General features: G+C 34.1%; 1 protein-coding gene across 11 annotated transcripts in view; it reads right to left on the bottom strand.

The window, feature by feature from the left end:
• SLIT2 (slit guidance ligand 2) overlaps positions 1-16,030 on the bottom strand; it is a 271,791-nt gene that overhangs the window by 22,452 nt on the left and 233,309 nt on the right. For 9 of the 11 annotated variants that reach the window (XM_075420615.1, XM_075420616.1, XM_075420618.1 and 6 more), the window contains 5 exons: positions 15,280-15,404; positions 15,049-15,146; positions 13,478-13,617; positions 9,406-9,432; positions 707-800 (listed from right to left, as the gene is read on the bottom strand). In XM_075420615.1, coding sequence (XP_075276730.1) covers positions 707-800; positions 9,406-9,432; positions 13,478-13,617; positions 15,049-15,146; positions 15,280-15,404 — 484 coding nt within the window. The remainder of the gene's footprint in view (positions 1-706; positions 801-9,405; positions 9,433-13,477; positions 13,618-15,048; positions 15,147-15,279; positions 15,405-16,030) is intronic. The other 2 variants (XM_075420617.1, XM_075420621.1) reach the window with 1 other exon arrangement.

The following is a 16,030-nucleotide window of genomic DNA, read 5'->3' as shown; positions in this document are numbered from 1 at the left end:
GTTCATTTGAAAATTTAATATATTTGATTTTTTTTGCAATATTTTAAATAAAATGTCATTTCGTAAGTAGTAGGAATGATAATAAATAATCTGATTTTAGCACAAGAGCATACTGTGCGTAAAACAGGTGCTTATGACAACATTTGAAAGCTGCAGTTTTCCTGCATTTATTAACCTAAAGCCTCTTAAAAATGCTTTAAATTGTGCATACTAATTAATTACGTTAAGGATATGGTGTAATTAAAGATTAGTTTTCCTGGGGATGGCTTCTTTAGTTTATACCTTCCAATGTGCCTTCCTAATACTCTCTTTCACAATTACTTCTCAAAAAGCAGTAAAATTATTCCAGTTCAATTACATGCAATTATTTTCCTACTGTCCAAACTACTAAAAGGGTTTTGTATAGACTGTCACATAGACTAACTGCTTTACTCTGTGTTCCTGTTTAAAATCTGACTGGAATTAGAACTGTTAAGGATCTGTAAAATTCAGTAAAACATATTGAATATAATAATGTAGATCTACATGAAAATAATGCCCTATTCTGCTCTAATGCTTGGTAATAAAAATCAAAGACTACTGAAATTTGTATTTTGAGAACAGAACTTGCTTCCAATAAAACAAAATAAAAATACATTAAGGACAAAAAAAAAAAAAAAAAAAGAAATTTAGATTCAGTTACACTGTGACAATATTTTAGACTTACTTGTATCCTTTGGGTGTCAAGATACACTTTGAGTCATGCTGGCAAGGATTCAGGTTTTGAGCACAGAAATCTAGTTTCTCCTCACAGAGCTCACCTGAAATATAATGTATGCTGTCAATTCAGTGAAGATATCACAGTGACCTAAAAATAGCTGTTTCTATTTTAAAAATATCCCCTACAACTTTTTTATTAACACTGAAAAATGCATACTTCGTGATATAACAATAAATACTACCTTTACAATTAATATTAATAAATAAATATTAATACATTAAAAACTTCAATAAATACTAATCTTCCTGGTAACTCCTTTATTTAAAAAATAGTTCAATGTCAATCATCTATCAATGGATATAAATGATAATTTTGTGAAAAAACATTTCTTTGTTTATAATATTTATCTAGCTCTGCTGTACAGTGAGACACTAGTGATTGAATCTCTTCTCACTAGAACAAACAAGCCATCAATATGTTTTTCTCTTACTTATTTTTAAGCACACTACACACAGAAATACCCAGATTTGCACTATAAGTAATCTGTTACCTGAAAAAAACCTGTTAATATCACTGCATGTCAATACAACTCCAATTATCCCAAAATGAAAACTTTCTTTCTACTTTTTCTTAAATATGACTCTCCAATTTTTGCATTTGTTAATGTAACATAATTATCTATAATTTTCTGTGAAAAGAAAACAAAAATTTCTGTGTCAAATGTCTGCCCTTCCCTGCTGCAGTGGCTCTAATTTCCAGCATGGGCTGTATAATCTAGAAAATATTTTAATATGCTTAAAATATGATTTTATTTGCAACTTTATGACAAGGAAACACTCAGAGGTATGTAAACAGATCAACAATGTCTTGTTCTCCGACTAACTAATCAGAAGATACCATGAATAATACACTCACAAAGTTTATCACTGGTTTGTAAGATAGATATACTTATTCCAGCGTACATATGAAGAACAGATGTAGAATCAACAGGTATAAATCCTGAGCCTGCTGAATTTAGGGACATACATGTCTATCAGGCCCGAGAACTATGGAAGGAGTAGGGTTGCACTGTGTCATTTGTCATGGAATAAAACACGAGCTAGTGAGCAAAGAGAAGTAGAACCGTACACCAAAATGAGGAAGAAAAGAGTAGAAGATAGCAGTGGATGAGCAGATACTTCCACTGCTAAAGCTGAACTTTCCTTCAAGGAGGCACAGTATTTGGTAGCCCTCAGTTTTACTTATGTGAGTGTGTTAGTGGCCTGCTGAAGAATCTGCTGGAGGGCGGCCAGAGATTAAAATAGCATACAATGGCTTCACCGCTTTCCTGTAACTGTTAACTGTTAACTGTTATCCCTGAGGATAAGGACAGCACCACCACAAATATAGGATGAGGCAAGAAGGACAGACCGTTTAGGGACACAAGCTGGGTAGAATCAGGAACAGGCAGATTGGAAAAAGGGAGAAAGATACAGGATAACATCACAATAAACTGAAAGCAAAAGTAGATGGTTAGAGGTCTATTTATCCTTTTTTTTTTTTAACAGGTTCAACATATCCTCTATTTGTCTAAATTTGTCCTTTCCACAGCAAGTGTGCTTACATAGTAGTGTTTCAAACTGCATATTGTGGATATGAATACTGACTACCCAGGACTTGAGAGGTTATTTCCAGGACTTATCTATTAGGGCATGTAGAACTTATTTCAAAGGATGGACAAATAAGCAAACAAACATGAAAGAGTTGAGGAACAGTCTACGTTAAAGCAAGGATAAAGAAAAAGGCAAAAATGAAGTGGAGCTACAGATAGTTATGCTCAATAAAAACACATCTGAAACATGTATGCTAAGTGTGACAAGACATTGGACCTCTACACCTTCAAAAATGAGAGGAGAGCCAAAACCAGCTAGACTTTGCAGCTATCCAAAAGATCCAGACTGGTTCTACACAAAGATTTAAAAAAAAAAGTCATAGCACATTACCAATTTGCAAGTAGTGCATTTTCCCTACAAAACCAAATAAAGCTTTGAGTTAACACAAGAAAACGGCCTTCAAGCACAGGCTACTTAACAGTCCTCAGGAAGACTGTCAGCAACAATGTGACTTAGTCAATATATGTAGGAAACTGAATGAAGATCAAATGCAGGCCACTGAAGATGACTAATAGAAAGAACTAATTCTATCCTCAAAGCCTCTTCAAACTCTCAATGGACTTACTAGTCTGGAAATGTGCAACTGTTATGACTAGGTCAGTGCACAAAGAATCCTGAAATGCCAGGGATTCTTTGCATCCCACAACATATTAAACAAAAACCAGATCCCTTTCTCTTTTCAAACGGTTTTGTTCAACCATATACATCTATAAGAGGAAGTAATTCTTCACATAGCATTTAGTCAATTTGCAAAACTTGTTGTAATAGCTGAAATCCATTTAAAGGTCAGCAACATTTAAGAATGAGATATAATTATGGGAACAGAGAATTCAGATTTGCAGAAATACGGAGTCGAATAAGCAAGAATCAGTATTTTTTTAACCTAGTTTAAACACATTCCTATGGCTTAGAAATGTATATATGTGCCTACATATATGCGTATACATGCATTTATATATACACCCCCCCACACAAATACCTTATTATGGTATATGTTCTATATCAAATTACGTGCAGAATTTCAAGATATATAACACCTCAATTATAAATAATAAAAATATGCTGTTCACTACTTAGAACACTTGGACAAAAGCACCTCTCAACATTCCCAAGATTATTAATTCTAACAGTGTATCAGAGACTTTCTGAAAGTGACATACTGAGCCTATCTTTCAAGCAGGGCTGGAGGTTTGCTATCTGTAGAGAGATTAGCAGTAAAAGTTCAGTGATAAACCCCCAAAATACCTAGAAAAAGGCAAATTAGGACTGGTATAATAGGAGCAAACTATCTCACCATTGCTGTCAACCACTGATTTTGCTACAGGATAGTAATTGGGCCATGGCTTAGATTATTACTGGCACAGACCTCTGAAATTTCCTGTCTAAGCCTGTCTATTTTTAAAATTTTTTTTTTCCCCATCCAGGGACTTATAAAATACATGATTTCTTAGTTAGAGTACACTGCATTTTAGTAGTCATAGGTTGATGGTCCTAATATCTGCTGAACTACACTGAAAGCTCAATCACCTCACAGAAAGTTCAGGGGCACCTGAAAAGTCTTAATTCCCAAGTCATAGCTGTGAATCCTGCATAGAGACTGAGGGTCAAACTAGAAGTTTAAATTTGAAACAGGCTTACAGTTTTGAAAAATGTCGACTTCAAATTATAAGATCAATGTTACACTACCAGGCCTACTGCAGCCAAAAGGCTTGCAAAGATCACCAGGTATTTTTGAGATTACGGTCAGACTATGATCTGGGTACTCCGCAGAAAAGTTCACTGAAAAAGAAGAGAAACAATGATTCAAAAACCCACTTGTCTTTAAAAGACAAGACTTTTTGTGCTGTGACAGCATAAAAGGAAGGAAAGTTTCCCCTTGCATTTGCCAATTGTATGCACTGTGAAATAGGCCAGAATCATATCACTGGAGCGAGCTTTCCGTTAAACAGTCCAATAGCAACTAGCCTAGGGAAGGAAACAGGAATCAAGGAAAGGACATGCTAAACATGGCGGTCCATGTAGTGAAACAGTAATGTAAAGAAACCCCTTTGAACAAAAAAAGTGAGTTTTACATAAAGTACAAACTTTCATTATAAAGGAAGAATATCATGACAGACTTGCACACAGGATCAGTAAAAAGAAAAACAAGAAAAAATCAAGATGGAATCCAAAATACATACATCAGATACTGAATTTCTGAATGAAAATATAAATACCAGAAGAACAAACCAAAATAACCCAAGTGTGAGTTCATTTGTACTGAATGGAGCGTTCCCATAACCAAAATATAACTGTTTGCAAAAAAGTTAATAGAAATGGTTAAGTAAAAATACGTGACATGGAATCTGAACCACTGAACAGCTTCCTGGTAAAGCAACATCTCTTATAGTGTACTGAATAACCAGCGTGTTATTCAGAATTTAACTGAGACAAGGTGAAGGGGAGAAAGTAATTTGTTTGAAATGAAAAGACAGTGATGAAAGTGAAACACTTATTGAAGGAAATATCAGATTTACCAAGTTAGGCTCCTTGGCTTTACTAGAAGGAAATCTTAGAGAGTTCCCTGATTCGGGAAGCATAATACAATGTTTTAAAAAACATACTTCAAAATACTGAAAAAAGATTGTGAAACAAACATCTGAATTCAAGGAAGCTTGACACCAATGTAAGTGTACATTCCTTTATTCATCTAATAATATTGTAACTGAGGCTTCTGTAAGAGCTTGGCTAAGTATGTTTTTGAAAGATGGGAACATTTCTGTATGTAGGAAAATAAGCAACGGACTAGTTTGTTTAAAAATAAGCAGTGGATAAAGTGTCAAAAAGCCTATGAAAAACTTCCAAAGTTTAATGAGAACTAGCAATAACTCTTTCCATAAGACATCTTGCTTAATCAATCTAGGGAGTCTGGATTCTGGTATGGAGTATTTTTGCAATCAGTGGAACTCTGTGTGGTCGGCACAGTCCAAAGGAACACAAACTCCCAAAGTCAATACTGGAATATTTACTGAGATTGTGCAGCTAGATACAGAGGATGATGCAGACTTAAACAGCCAGACAACACTATTAAATACTGACGATGAATTTTGTGTAATCCTTGATGAACTAAACAAAGTCATAAATTTGCTAGATTCACAGGTCAGTTTGTGTTTCCTCTGTGTATGCTAATTCAGTCTTACGATTTTACGAGATTATAAATCACAGAAAAACTTAATCACAGAATACCAGGTTGGAAGGGACCTCAAGGATCATGTGGTCCAATCTTTCTTGGCAAAAGCATGGTCTAGACCAGATGGCCCAGCACCCTGTCCAGCCGAACCCTAAGTGTCTAATGTTGGGGAATCCATCACTTCCCTGGGGAGATTATTCCAACAGCTGATCTCATTGTGAAAAATTTTCCTCTTGTGCCCAATCAGAATCTCCCCAGAAGTAACTTCTACCCTTTATCCCTCCATCTTTTCCACGTGACTCCTTGTAAAAAGGGAGTCTCCATCTTCTTTGTAGCCATCCCTTAAATACTGGAACATGGTGAGATAAGGTCTCCCCTAAGCCTTCTTTTCTCTGGGCTGAACAGACCCTTAAGTCTAGATTTTCCAATATATAAAGACAAGTAGTACAACAAATAATGAGGAACAATGCAATAAGGTGAAAAAGGATTTACATAATTGTTATTTTGAATAATTGGGCAATAAGTGCAAAATACAGTCAAATAAAGCAATGTCAGCCACTATATTTCTGAATGAAGAGGACAGCTCTAACACCAATGGACACGGGCTTCTGAACATAATAGCACATTGCTAATTACAGGCAAGCTTACTGAAGCAAAAAGCTTAAAATCACTAGACTATCAGCAAAGCTGAGTATGATATTAGAATAAAAACTAGAGACAGAATGCAAAAGAAAGAATGGTCAGTTTTAATTATCAGAATCAGGTTTTTGCTAGAAGACTTATTTGCTCTTCCAAAGCTAAAATAACAAATACATTTTACAGACTTACAGGTAATTGCTAGAATAGCAGGTTTTTATATGTGTATATATCTGTCCATTCCAGCTTCTGAGCTTGGTTACAATATATCGTGAGTCAACTTCTACAGTATTTATATTTTATCAATTTGGTATTATTATATGAGTCTTTGACAGGACATCTTCTGACTCAAATAGCCAATAGCATGTAGGAGTGGTTGGAAAATGTCAGTGCCATTTAACAAATTGTATACAGAAAAGTGCTGCATTTTTATGAAGCCTTGAGTTTGATGAACAGTAGACAACAAATTATTTGAAGTCTTGAGCTCATTATTCAGAAAAGACAAAATATCTACTATATGAGGGACAAAGTGGCTTACAATTAACAAAGTTCACAGTCACAGTAGGATGCAGTTTATAACCACAAATCTGAACATTTTGTTGAAATTTAATTTTAAAGTTGAATTCTAGATCTGATGCATTGCTGGACTGTTCCTATATTTCACCATTGCTTAATGGTTCATCTATCCACCATGCTCATGGATCTCAGTGTAAGATGGGGCTTACTTAGTTTAACATTTCTAATTGTTTTACATATGCTGTTTGGCAACTACAAAGAAATGGTAACTTTAAGGGAAGTAAGCTTTAAGACAGTTAAGAAAAACAAAAGGATGGATCATAGACCAGAATAAATAATAGCAGTGATCAAACTTGTAGCAGGTAGCTCAGCTTGCCAAGGATAACATGTATATTACCCCTTTATGAAAAGGCAGTAAAATTACTTTAATACCTGAGCTTTTAATATAGAATAGTCATTTGAAGTATATTAAGCTAGATGAAACAGAAACTTTTACAATGAGTGATGAAAAGCAAGAGAAGCAAAGGTATCTCTTTATTCTAAGAAGCTGTAACACTTCTGTGTAGTTCTTACATGAATGAGGATTATGATCCTGATTTAATGAAATAATTAAACTTTTTATCAAGTTTGATATGACATGATTTGCATTTGATTACTAGCATGCTTAAATTTTAGGCAGATACTTATTTGATTACCAAGTGAACTGCAAGTAGTAACTCAACTCCTTTATTGTAGTAGCAAGAATGCCATGTAATGAAGTTTTGAAACATATAAAAATATGTATATCTCCATGTCTAGGGCTTGCCTAAACTAAGACAATTACTTAAATTATCCCTTTTTTTTTCCTACTACTGTCACAAAATGTCAAAAGATGTCTGGCATGACAGAACTGACTGATCCTTCAAGCAACTTGTAGACCATTAATAACTTTCATGTTCAGCTGGCAAGCTAATACAAGTATGTATCACATACACACTTGCTTAATTTTGGTGCTGAACTTAGTTCACATCCCCTGGGTGTTTGATAGTTTGTGAGGAATTTGTTCTTGATATAATCAGTAATTTTAATACGTTATAGTTCATACTTGTGTAATAGATTTACAGTGGGTACAATTCTGTTTAGTATTCATTGCCTTTCTACCTTTATTCACATTTAAAGACATTTAAACTATCAGCAAGACTAATTATACACAGGTAACAGCTGCTTCACCTTGAAATGGAGACTTCAGTCTCTTCATAGTAGCATCTTCCCTTTACATTCCATCTGAAAAGCCATTTTTCATGAACACAGAAATTTTTTCTTTTAATTTCCAGATGTAAATCCTAAAATTCTGTAATTTACACTACTGGAAATCAGTGACAAAGCAAAATTTTATCCATGAACCACAGATGTCAAACTAGTTATTGGAATCTGCTTGGTTTTGGGTTCGTTTTGTTTGTGGTTTTTTTTTTTTTTCTTTTTTTAAATTCAAGAATAATCAAGTACTCAACTTTTATGTTTATACTGAGCTGGCACTTTTCCTAGTTTTTCTAGGGATAAGTACTCTTTTATAACATCAACCAGTTTCTTACTGGGATAGTAACAGAACAATATAGAAAAAATAACTTAGGCAGTGACAAGGGGAAAGGAAAACAGGATGCTATCTTTGCTGTCCAGATAACTAATAATAAAATGCAAATAGGGCAACATGTCTAAATGGAGTACAGCTTGAAGCATGGAACTCCTGTGGCTGGAATCACTTTCTGGAAATGTCTTGTTCCCTCCATCAGTTGAAGAGAGAATTTAGACTCCGATTTTAAGTTGTAAGAATTATTCATCAGATGCCTAAATTAATCAACATAGATGGTATAATTGCAGCTTTGCTCAACATGTTATTTCATGGATAATGAACATATTTTTATTACTAGTGAAATATTGTATTGCTTTATAGACTGCACAATGTTTATCAAATTAAATGAATGGCAAATACACAAGATGATTTGTTCGCTTTTAAAACTAAATACGTAACTTCATAAAGATGCTGTCACTGATTATGTTAGCTCTCAGAATGTATAGATGATCAGATTGTACAGAAGATGGTTTATGTCTGTTAGTGAGACAGGTATTAGGCAGAAACTTAAAAGGAAGAAAAAAATCAGGAACAACCAAGGTTAGTGTCCTAAATCTCTCCACTATTACCATTTCTTGCCATTTCTTGCACCATAGTCTCAGCTTAATGCGGTCATTTCAGTTTCTTTAGATATTTACAACAAAAAAAGGCCACAGAAATGATGAGCAAGAAGATTGCCATTTTGTACTCCAGCATATTTACTAGTACCATAATCTAATGAAGAAATTAAAGCAAAACAGTGCTATAAAACAGAGAACACATTAGAACGGAACCAAGGTATGTCTTCAAGGTGACAAGAATAAATATTTCAGAAGATCACCATGTAAACTTTTTTGCTAGTCCTATCAGTGGCTGTACAAATCTTTAATACATTTGAAAAAAAAAGACAATGAAGGTAGTATTAAATTACTCCTGCACAGTGATCTGCATCTTCAATGACATTCTTCTGACATGTATTCACAGCAAGAGTCAAGTGCCTAATTTGAGGATTTGCAGTGAGCTTTCTATATTATATCTATATACGATTTATTTGATCATTTTTAAGAATTGAAATCCATGCACCTTTAAGGAAAGGAAAGTGAGAAACCACAGTAAGTGAAAATAGGCTTAAAAGACAACTGACCTTTTTCCACTTCATTCAGATTAGCAGCTTGCAGTGACAAAGACAGAAGAGACAAGAGACTTTTTACATTGTAATACAACAGCATAGCACATTAAGCTAATGCACAACTATAGCAGCAGAGAGGTTGATATAGCAAAATGAAGCAAGCTTCAGAGTCTCACCTACAGCAGAGCAAAACAAACAGAAAAGGTAAGAAGTACATGCCACTGGTGGCATGAGAAAGGTTTTACTTCTGGATCAATTAGATCTGTGATCTAATGACTGATGATAATGAGCAAGAGAAATGATCATCTGTAATCTATAGAACGTACATAAAATGACCTGAAGTTTAGTAGGCTGAAGTTAAAATAAAGCAGATGATAATGTTAAGAGAATAGCGTGGTTAAAGAGTGCAGGACGTAGTGAGGCGTTTTAAATCTTTTATTTCTCGAGGTTTCATCAGACACACTGAGTGTCCACTGCTTACTGTTGTTTCACAGTTACAGCCTGTGATCTTAAGAAAGCTCATAGTATAGTGCAAATACCATTCTTTGTCTTTCCACCTGTGACTGTGGGGGTCATTGTAAAACTTAACTGAGGCAGAGAAAAATGGATTCCTGATTCTTAAGCAACAACATAATATGCTTTTTTAATTGTTTGTTTTTAAATCAATACTGTTTACTTGAGAAGTGTCAATTTTCAAGGGATTGTTAGAAAAGTCAAAAAAGTGAGTGTTTAGTTTTGCACTGCAACATTCTTTACAACATTTTTCACAGTCTTTTTATCTATTTTCAGAGTTAGTTTGGGATTCTAACAAGCCCTCCACATGAAAATAAAACTTTAAAGAATGATTTACATTTCATACCAGCAGGTTTCAGCTGACTTCTTCCTTATACTGTGCTACTGAAACATAAAGCATATTTGCAGATAACCATTCACCCAGAAATACATTCTGGGATGGTGCACTTCCACATTCAGTACTTATATGCTGTGACATCTTGAACACAGACAATTCAAAGTACTGCCAACAGAATTAAAGAAGATCAGGACAAGCCTACAGTGGTATTTTCCTGGTATGTATACTGTCCCAGTCCCCAGAAACTTACAGCTGAGAGAGAAGTATCAGCTTCTCTCAGGGATACTTCTCAGCTAGAGAGAAGTATCCCTGAATTTAAAAATCTTTTTTACTTACTGAATATATAGACTATTTTCCTGATTGTTAACCTACTTTTGCCCAGCTAGTACATGAATTCATTTAGTGAAAATACCTTTCATAAAAAAACCATCAGCAATATCCACATCTGATTTTAACCTGTTAGAAAAGACACCATAATCCAAATGTTTACAGAGTTCCTCATGAAAATCACTGTATACATATTGGACAGGGCTGTTATTTATCTTTTGAATCAGGCTATAGGTCAGAGAAAAAAATCCTATAAATAATTTGGTACCTCATACACACTTGAGGCAACTGTAAGATTACTTTATATTCTGAACACTATCATTTCTAGATCCTAATGTGTCCAGACTACTGTCAGTCTAATTTTTAACACTGAAGGTTATTTAATTATTATGCAAGATCAAGGATGACAGACGTGAAGACCCCTTGACTAGCTCAATGTTTTATATGTTCTCCTGAGAATTAATTTCGAAATTTACTTAGGATGTCACACATTGTGTCCCGTCCTCAGATGCTTTGTAAGATAGATAGTATACTGTAGAATTCTGTACTGTATCCCGAGGAATGAAAAACCAGAACTTTTGCTACAATTTTTGACCAACCTGTCTATAAAAGGAGTTGAGGCTCTGGTGTTGTATGTTTAAAAAAAAATACATGTATCTTTGTTTTTGGTAAGGTGTTGAAAAAAAGCTGATGAGAGAGTGTAAATTCTCAGTGTATGTTTAAAAACCAGAACAGATAAACTTAGTGATTACAAGTAGACTGTTTTGATTTATTTTAGAGCTGGTAAGAAGATTCTCACCTACTCACATGACCTACTAACTTGCATCTGTAAAAACAAATCTCTTTCGGAAAGAATTACAGTTAGCAAACAAAAACAATTGCCATGTAAACTCATAGTATTTTCCTCTTGGAATTACGCATAATTACAAATCAATTTAAAAAATACTCTTTCTTATATTTTGACTAAAGCACATCTGCAATACAAACAGAAAAAATGTTATCAATGTTTATACTATCACCATATAGATGTATAGAGGAATACCACAATTGCTGTTTCAATTATAAATGTAAAATGTACATTTCAATTACAATACTACAGAAATGCAACAGGCACACTTAATCAAAGTTTTAGGCTAGCACATATAAACAAGCCTTTGTATCCACTCCATGGATATTTAATACAAAACAATCCTTCCCATGGCATCTGTGAATACAGTAAGCTATTGACTCTAGCAGTTAAATGCACCTAGAGCAATGTCGAAAACGACGAAATGAATGATGCAGGTATAAACACCTGCAAAGATGCAGAGGAGGAATGCACTTGCAAATGAATTGTCTACTATCTGATAGATATATGAAACCTCTTAGCATGAAGCCACTGAACAGGATTACCGGATTGATGTGACTTTGGTTTGCTTTCTTCCAGCCTACACAGTAGAATATCTGATCCCATTTTTAAAGGAGATAGCAGCTGATCCCAGGGGAGCTGAAACTTGACTCACATATACCTGAAATATTAGTTGTACGAGAAATAGCAAACACCTCTCTACTTATTGATGCTGTTACCTGTTATTTGTTTCTAAGGCTTGAATTGCCAATTACTCTTAGATATTAGGGTATCAGTATTTGGAAAAACAGTATTTTGTCTAAGCAGAAGATTATGTCTGTTATTCCAGATGTGGACCATCCACTTGTTATTAAATACCTTATTCTGACTACTTATACTTTAAAGCTGTATTGCTGTAGGTATTGTAGCTTATTCTGTATGGGGAAATTTCTACCAAACACTTACTCAGCTTATGTACTGGATGAATACATACACTAGATTATGAAGTTGTATTTCTTATACTTGTGTTCTACCATCTTCGCTCACTGTGAGTTTCCAAGTTTTAAATATTCACTTTGAATCTGAATACTGTAAAACCTTTGAGTAATCCAATAAGTTATAGAACTAGTGATGGAAATACCTTAGATTAGAAAGGAGTTAGCTGTGTTTTCAATAAATGAAATTAATTCAGGAGTTCACCTCTCCTCCCCATTTTCCAGAGCACAGATCTGATTGACTGATTAAAGTAAAGATATAGGCTGACTGAACAGAGTTAATTCCCAAGTTATGGTGGATTTTACGTATCTTTTTTTATGCATTGCAAATAATGGTTTTGTGAATTTAAGCTCTGTGTTCTCCTAGTTCTCCTAGTGATCAACTAGCTGACAGAAAGTAGATTTGTCTAATCACAAAAACTGTAAAACAAATCAATGTAAACAATAGATCCTAATTCTTGTTCTCCAGTATTGCTCTCCAGTTCTAACTATCGTCCATTCCCACAGAGATGATGACAGCAAGCAAGAGACCCTCTGTCTCAAAGAGAGGGGAATGCTTTGACCTGGTTGCCAACTGACAGAATCATTAGAAAGTATGTAATTACTTGTTTCTTTTTTTTTTTTTCCTGTGCTAGAACAGAAAGCATCACACAGAAAGCATAATGTTTCTAATGGAGGGCAGGACAGCATCCAGGGGTGCCACATTCAGTTCCCTACTGGCACAGACAGGTCCTTTTCTGCCCAGTTAGTAACATGAGCTATACAGCATAAAAGCAGAATATTTTTTCAAATTTCTACAGCTACAGAGGTTTTTCACTGGGGTGTTGTCTGGGTTAGGTAAACAGTAGGGATGGAAATATTTTGAATGATCTTTTAAATACCAAAATTCTGTAATTTCTAAACTAACAAAGGAATTAATGAGTGGGCATTAAGTCTGCTTTTGACTATAAGCCATACAGGAGAAAAATATGGAGGGAAACCTGGCTTTAAGTCAATTGTAGAGTAACTACTAATTCACCTACAAACTGAAAAATATTACTGTTCTGCTAGGAATTCTTAAATTACCTGTACTTTCTCGTATACTCCTACCTGTATATTCAGGTGGACAAAGGCAAGTATAGTTATTAATTCCATCCACGCAAGTAGAATTATTTTCACAGTCATTGTCTTCACAGTCATCAACATTTACTTCACAGTGTTCACCTTCAAATCCATCTGCACAGGTGCACCTGTAATACAGAAAACAAAACTAACCACATGGACAGTTTAGCTGGGGAGACCAGACAAGAAATTCTGCAATTAATGGCTACAATAATTCATAATCACTATCCCATAAAGGAACATGGTTGATACAATATAAAAACCATACAATAAACATTACCAAAACATTTTTCATATTTTAAATCACAGAAAAAGGCTTCTAAATTCATGCCTTAATCTTTAGTTTAAGGAGCTTCTTAAATGAAATCACTGAACATTCCTTTTGAAAAGTGTCCTACCTTCATATCACAAGATTAGATTGCATTTCTTACGGAAACTGATCCTTTTGGTTTTTTAAAGTTAAGCACATGGAAAAGACTGTGGAATCAGGAATGAGTATGTAATAGTAGTCTTCCACTGTCATTCAGTGAAATGCACGAATATAAAGCTCTGTTTAAAATTCCATGCACAATACATGCATTAATATATATTTTAAAAGCCTGTATAAACTCTTCAAAGCAGTAATTTTTTTTTTGCTTTTAAATATGTTTATACAAAACAAATACATCAAAACAGACAGCAAAATTAAAAGATCACTCAAACATGACTACACAAATATTTTCATATAATTCACACTATCTATAATTTGTGCAGCTTTCACTATAACATTGCTTTGATTTTCAAAATATGCAGTGTTTAAACAAACAGATGAAAAGGTCAAATTCTGAGATGTGACTGTGCACTTTAAATTCTGGAGGCATAATATTAAGATGTATATGCTTAATTTTTAATAGAATATTATTTAATCTTTGGGCAGATTTTGGATTAAAAAATAAGAATAATGCCATAATGAATTGCAGGATAATGAATTGTATCTTTTTGAAGTGTCACTTCTAACAAGCTTGAGGTGTAGATTATTAAATGACTAATAATTTCTCATAAGAATGCTAAATAACTTTATTTCATAATTCATGAAGTACATCTGGAGTAATTGTACTGTGTGATTAAATAACTCAAGATTAAAAATGCTCACAGCATGTTTATCAGCTGGCATAGTGAGTTTCAAATGAATCATTAATTTTCTGTTTCACTGGGATTTACATTTTATCATTTACAAGCTGTCTGCTGAAGTAATACACATGACAACAGATGAATTGTGAGATTTTTTCAGCAGGGATCTAGCTAGCTATTAATTAGCATAATGGAGTCAATACTATGTTGTCTTGACCTGATATGCCTCAACTAATCACAATTATTTGTTATTGTTTTTAACAGTTTGAAAGCTTTAGAAGCTTTCCAAAGATGGCAACATGTTCTGAAAACTTCAGAAGCACTGAAAATCTGCCTTTGTGGTCCACTTACTAGCAAACACAGATAAATCAAAAGTTTAACACCAAAATTATTTCAGCATATAAACTCAGTAATTTTCCATCTTATTATTACAATTAAAAACAACCTACCAGAAACCATCTTTTTCTCCTTCTTTCAGATGACAAGTTCCACCATGGTGGCACGGGTTACTAATGCAAGCATGAATGGGAATATCACAGTCTTGACCCTATGCAGGGAACAACAATTATAATTCAAGAAGAAAACACAGACACTAGTGGAAGGAAGCCAAATAAAACTTAAAGCTTTCTAAGGAGAAGCTTAGATTTCTGTAAACTTTTTCCTTTCCATTCAGTACCCACCTTGAAACCATATGGGCAAGTACATCTATAGAAGTCAACTGGATCATTGTTGCAGGTTCCATCATTTTTACATGGATTTGATAAACAGGGGTTACACTTAGCAAGAATGTGAAGATCCACAGGCCCTTAAAAATATAAATTGCAGAGTCAGAAACAAACAACTATTAATTTATATTTGACAGGATATATCTGCCACGTTGCTTTAAATTTTGAAATGAAATTTATATTTTAGTCTATGTGGTGTTGCCATATGAATGGAATGATGGACTGTCCTTAATTCTGTTGACATGACCAAATAAATTTGGGATTGGATTTTTTTGTTTAATTATCACTTTTATTTAAAAAAAAAAAAAAAGTTGACTCCAAACTGATTCCCCTAACCCCATTCTCTGAAATCCGTACAGTTTTGATCCACGATAATTATGTTCCCTTTGTATTAACAAAATAAATACTACAATTTCAGCTATTGTGTCTTTGGAAGTAAAAATTGCCGGTGAGAAAAAGGGCTATCACAGTTTGCAATCCTTCCCTTGATGGTGTTAATGAGAACACTATTTTCAATGTATTTTTGTTTTAATTTATTTTTTATCGGCAGGATCACAGACATGGAAAAATGATCTGGTAAAATTACATGTAAATTGATGGAACATCCGTGAACTGTAACGTAAATTGCACTGTCCAAGCTACCTCACCGTAAATAGCTCTATATTGTGCCTTACTCACTTATGGAGTCATCCACAGTTCTGTGCAT

This window comes from Opisthocomus hoazin, chromosome 5 (assembly GCF_030867145.1).
Source record: "Opisthocomus hoazin isolate bOpiHoa1 chromosome 5, bOpiHoa1.hap1, whole genome shotgun sequence".
In the NCBI taxonomy this organism is placed as follows: domain Eukaryota; kingdom Metazoa; phylum Chordata; class Aves; order Opisthocomiformes; family Opisthocomidae; genus Opisthocomus; species Opisthocomus hoazin.
The sequence above is the reverse complement of the archived record's forward strand: the minus strand, read 5'-3'. Positions and strand labels throughout refer to the sequence as shown.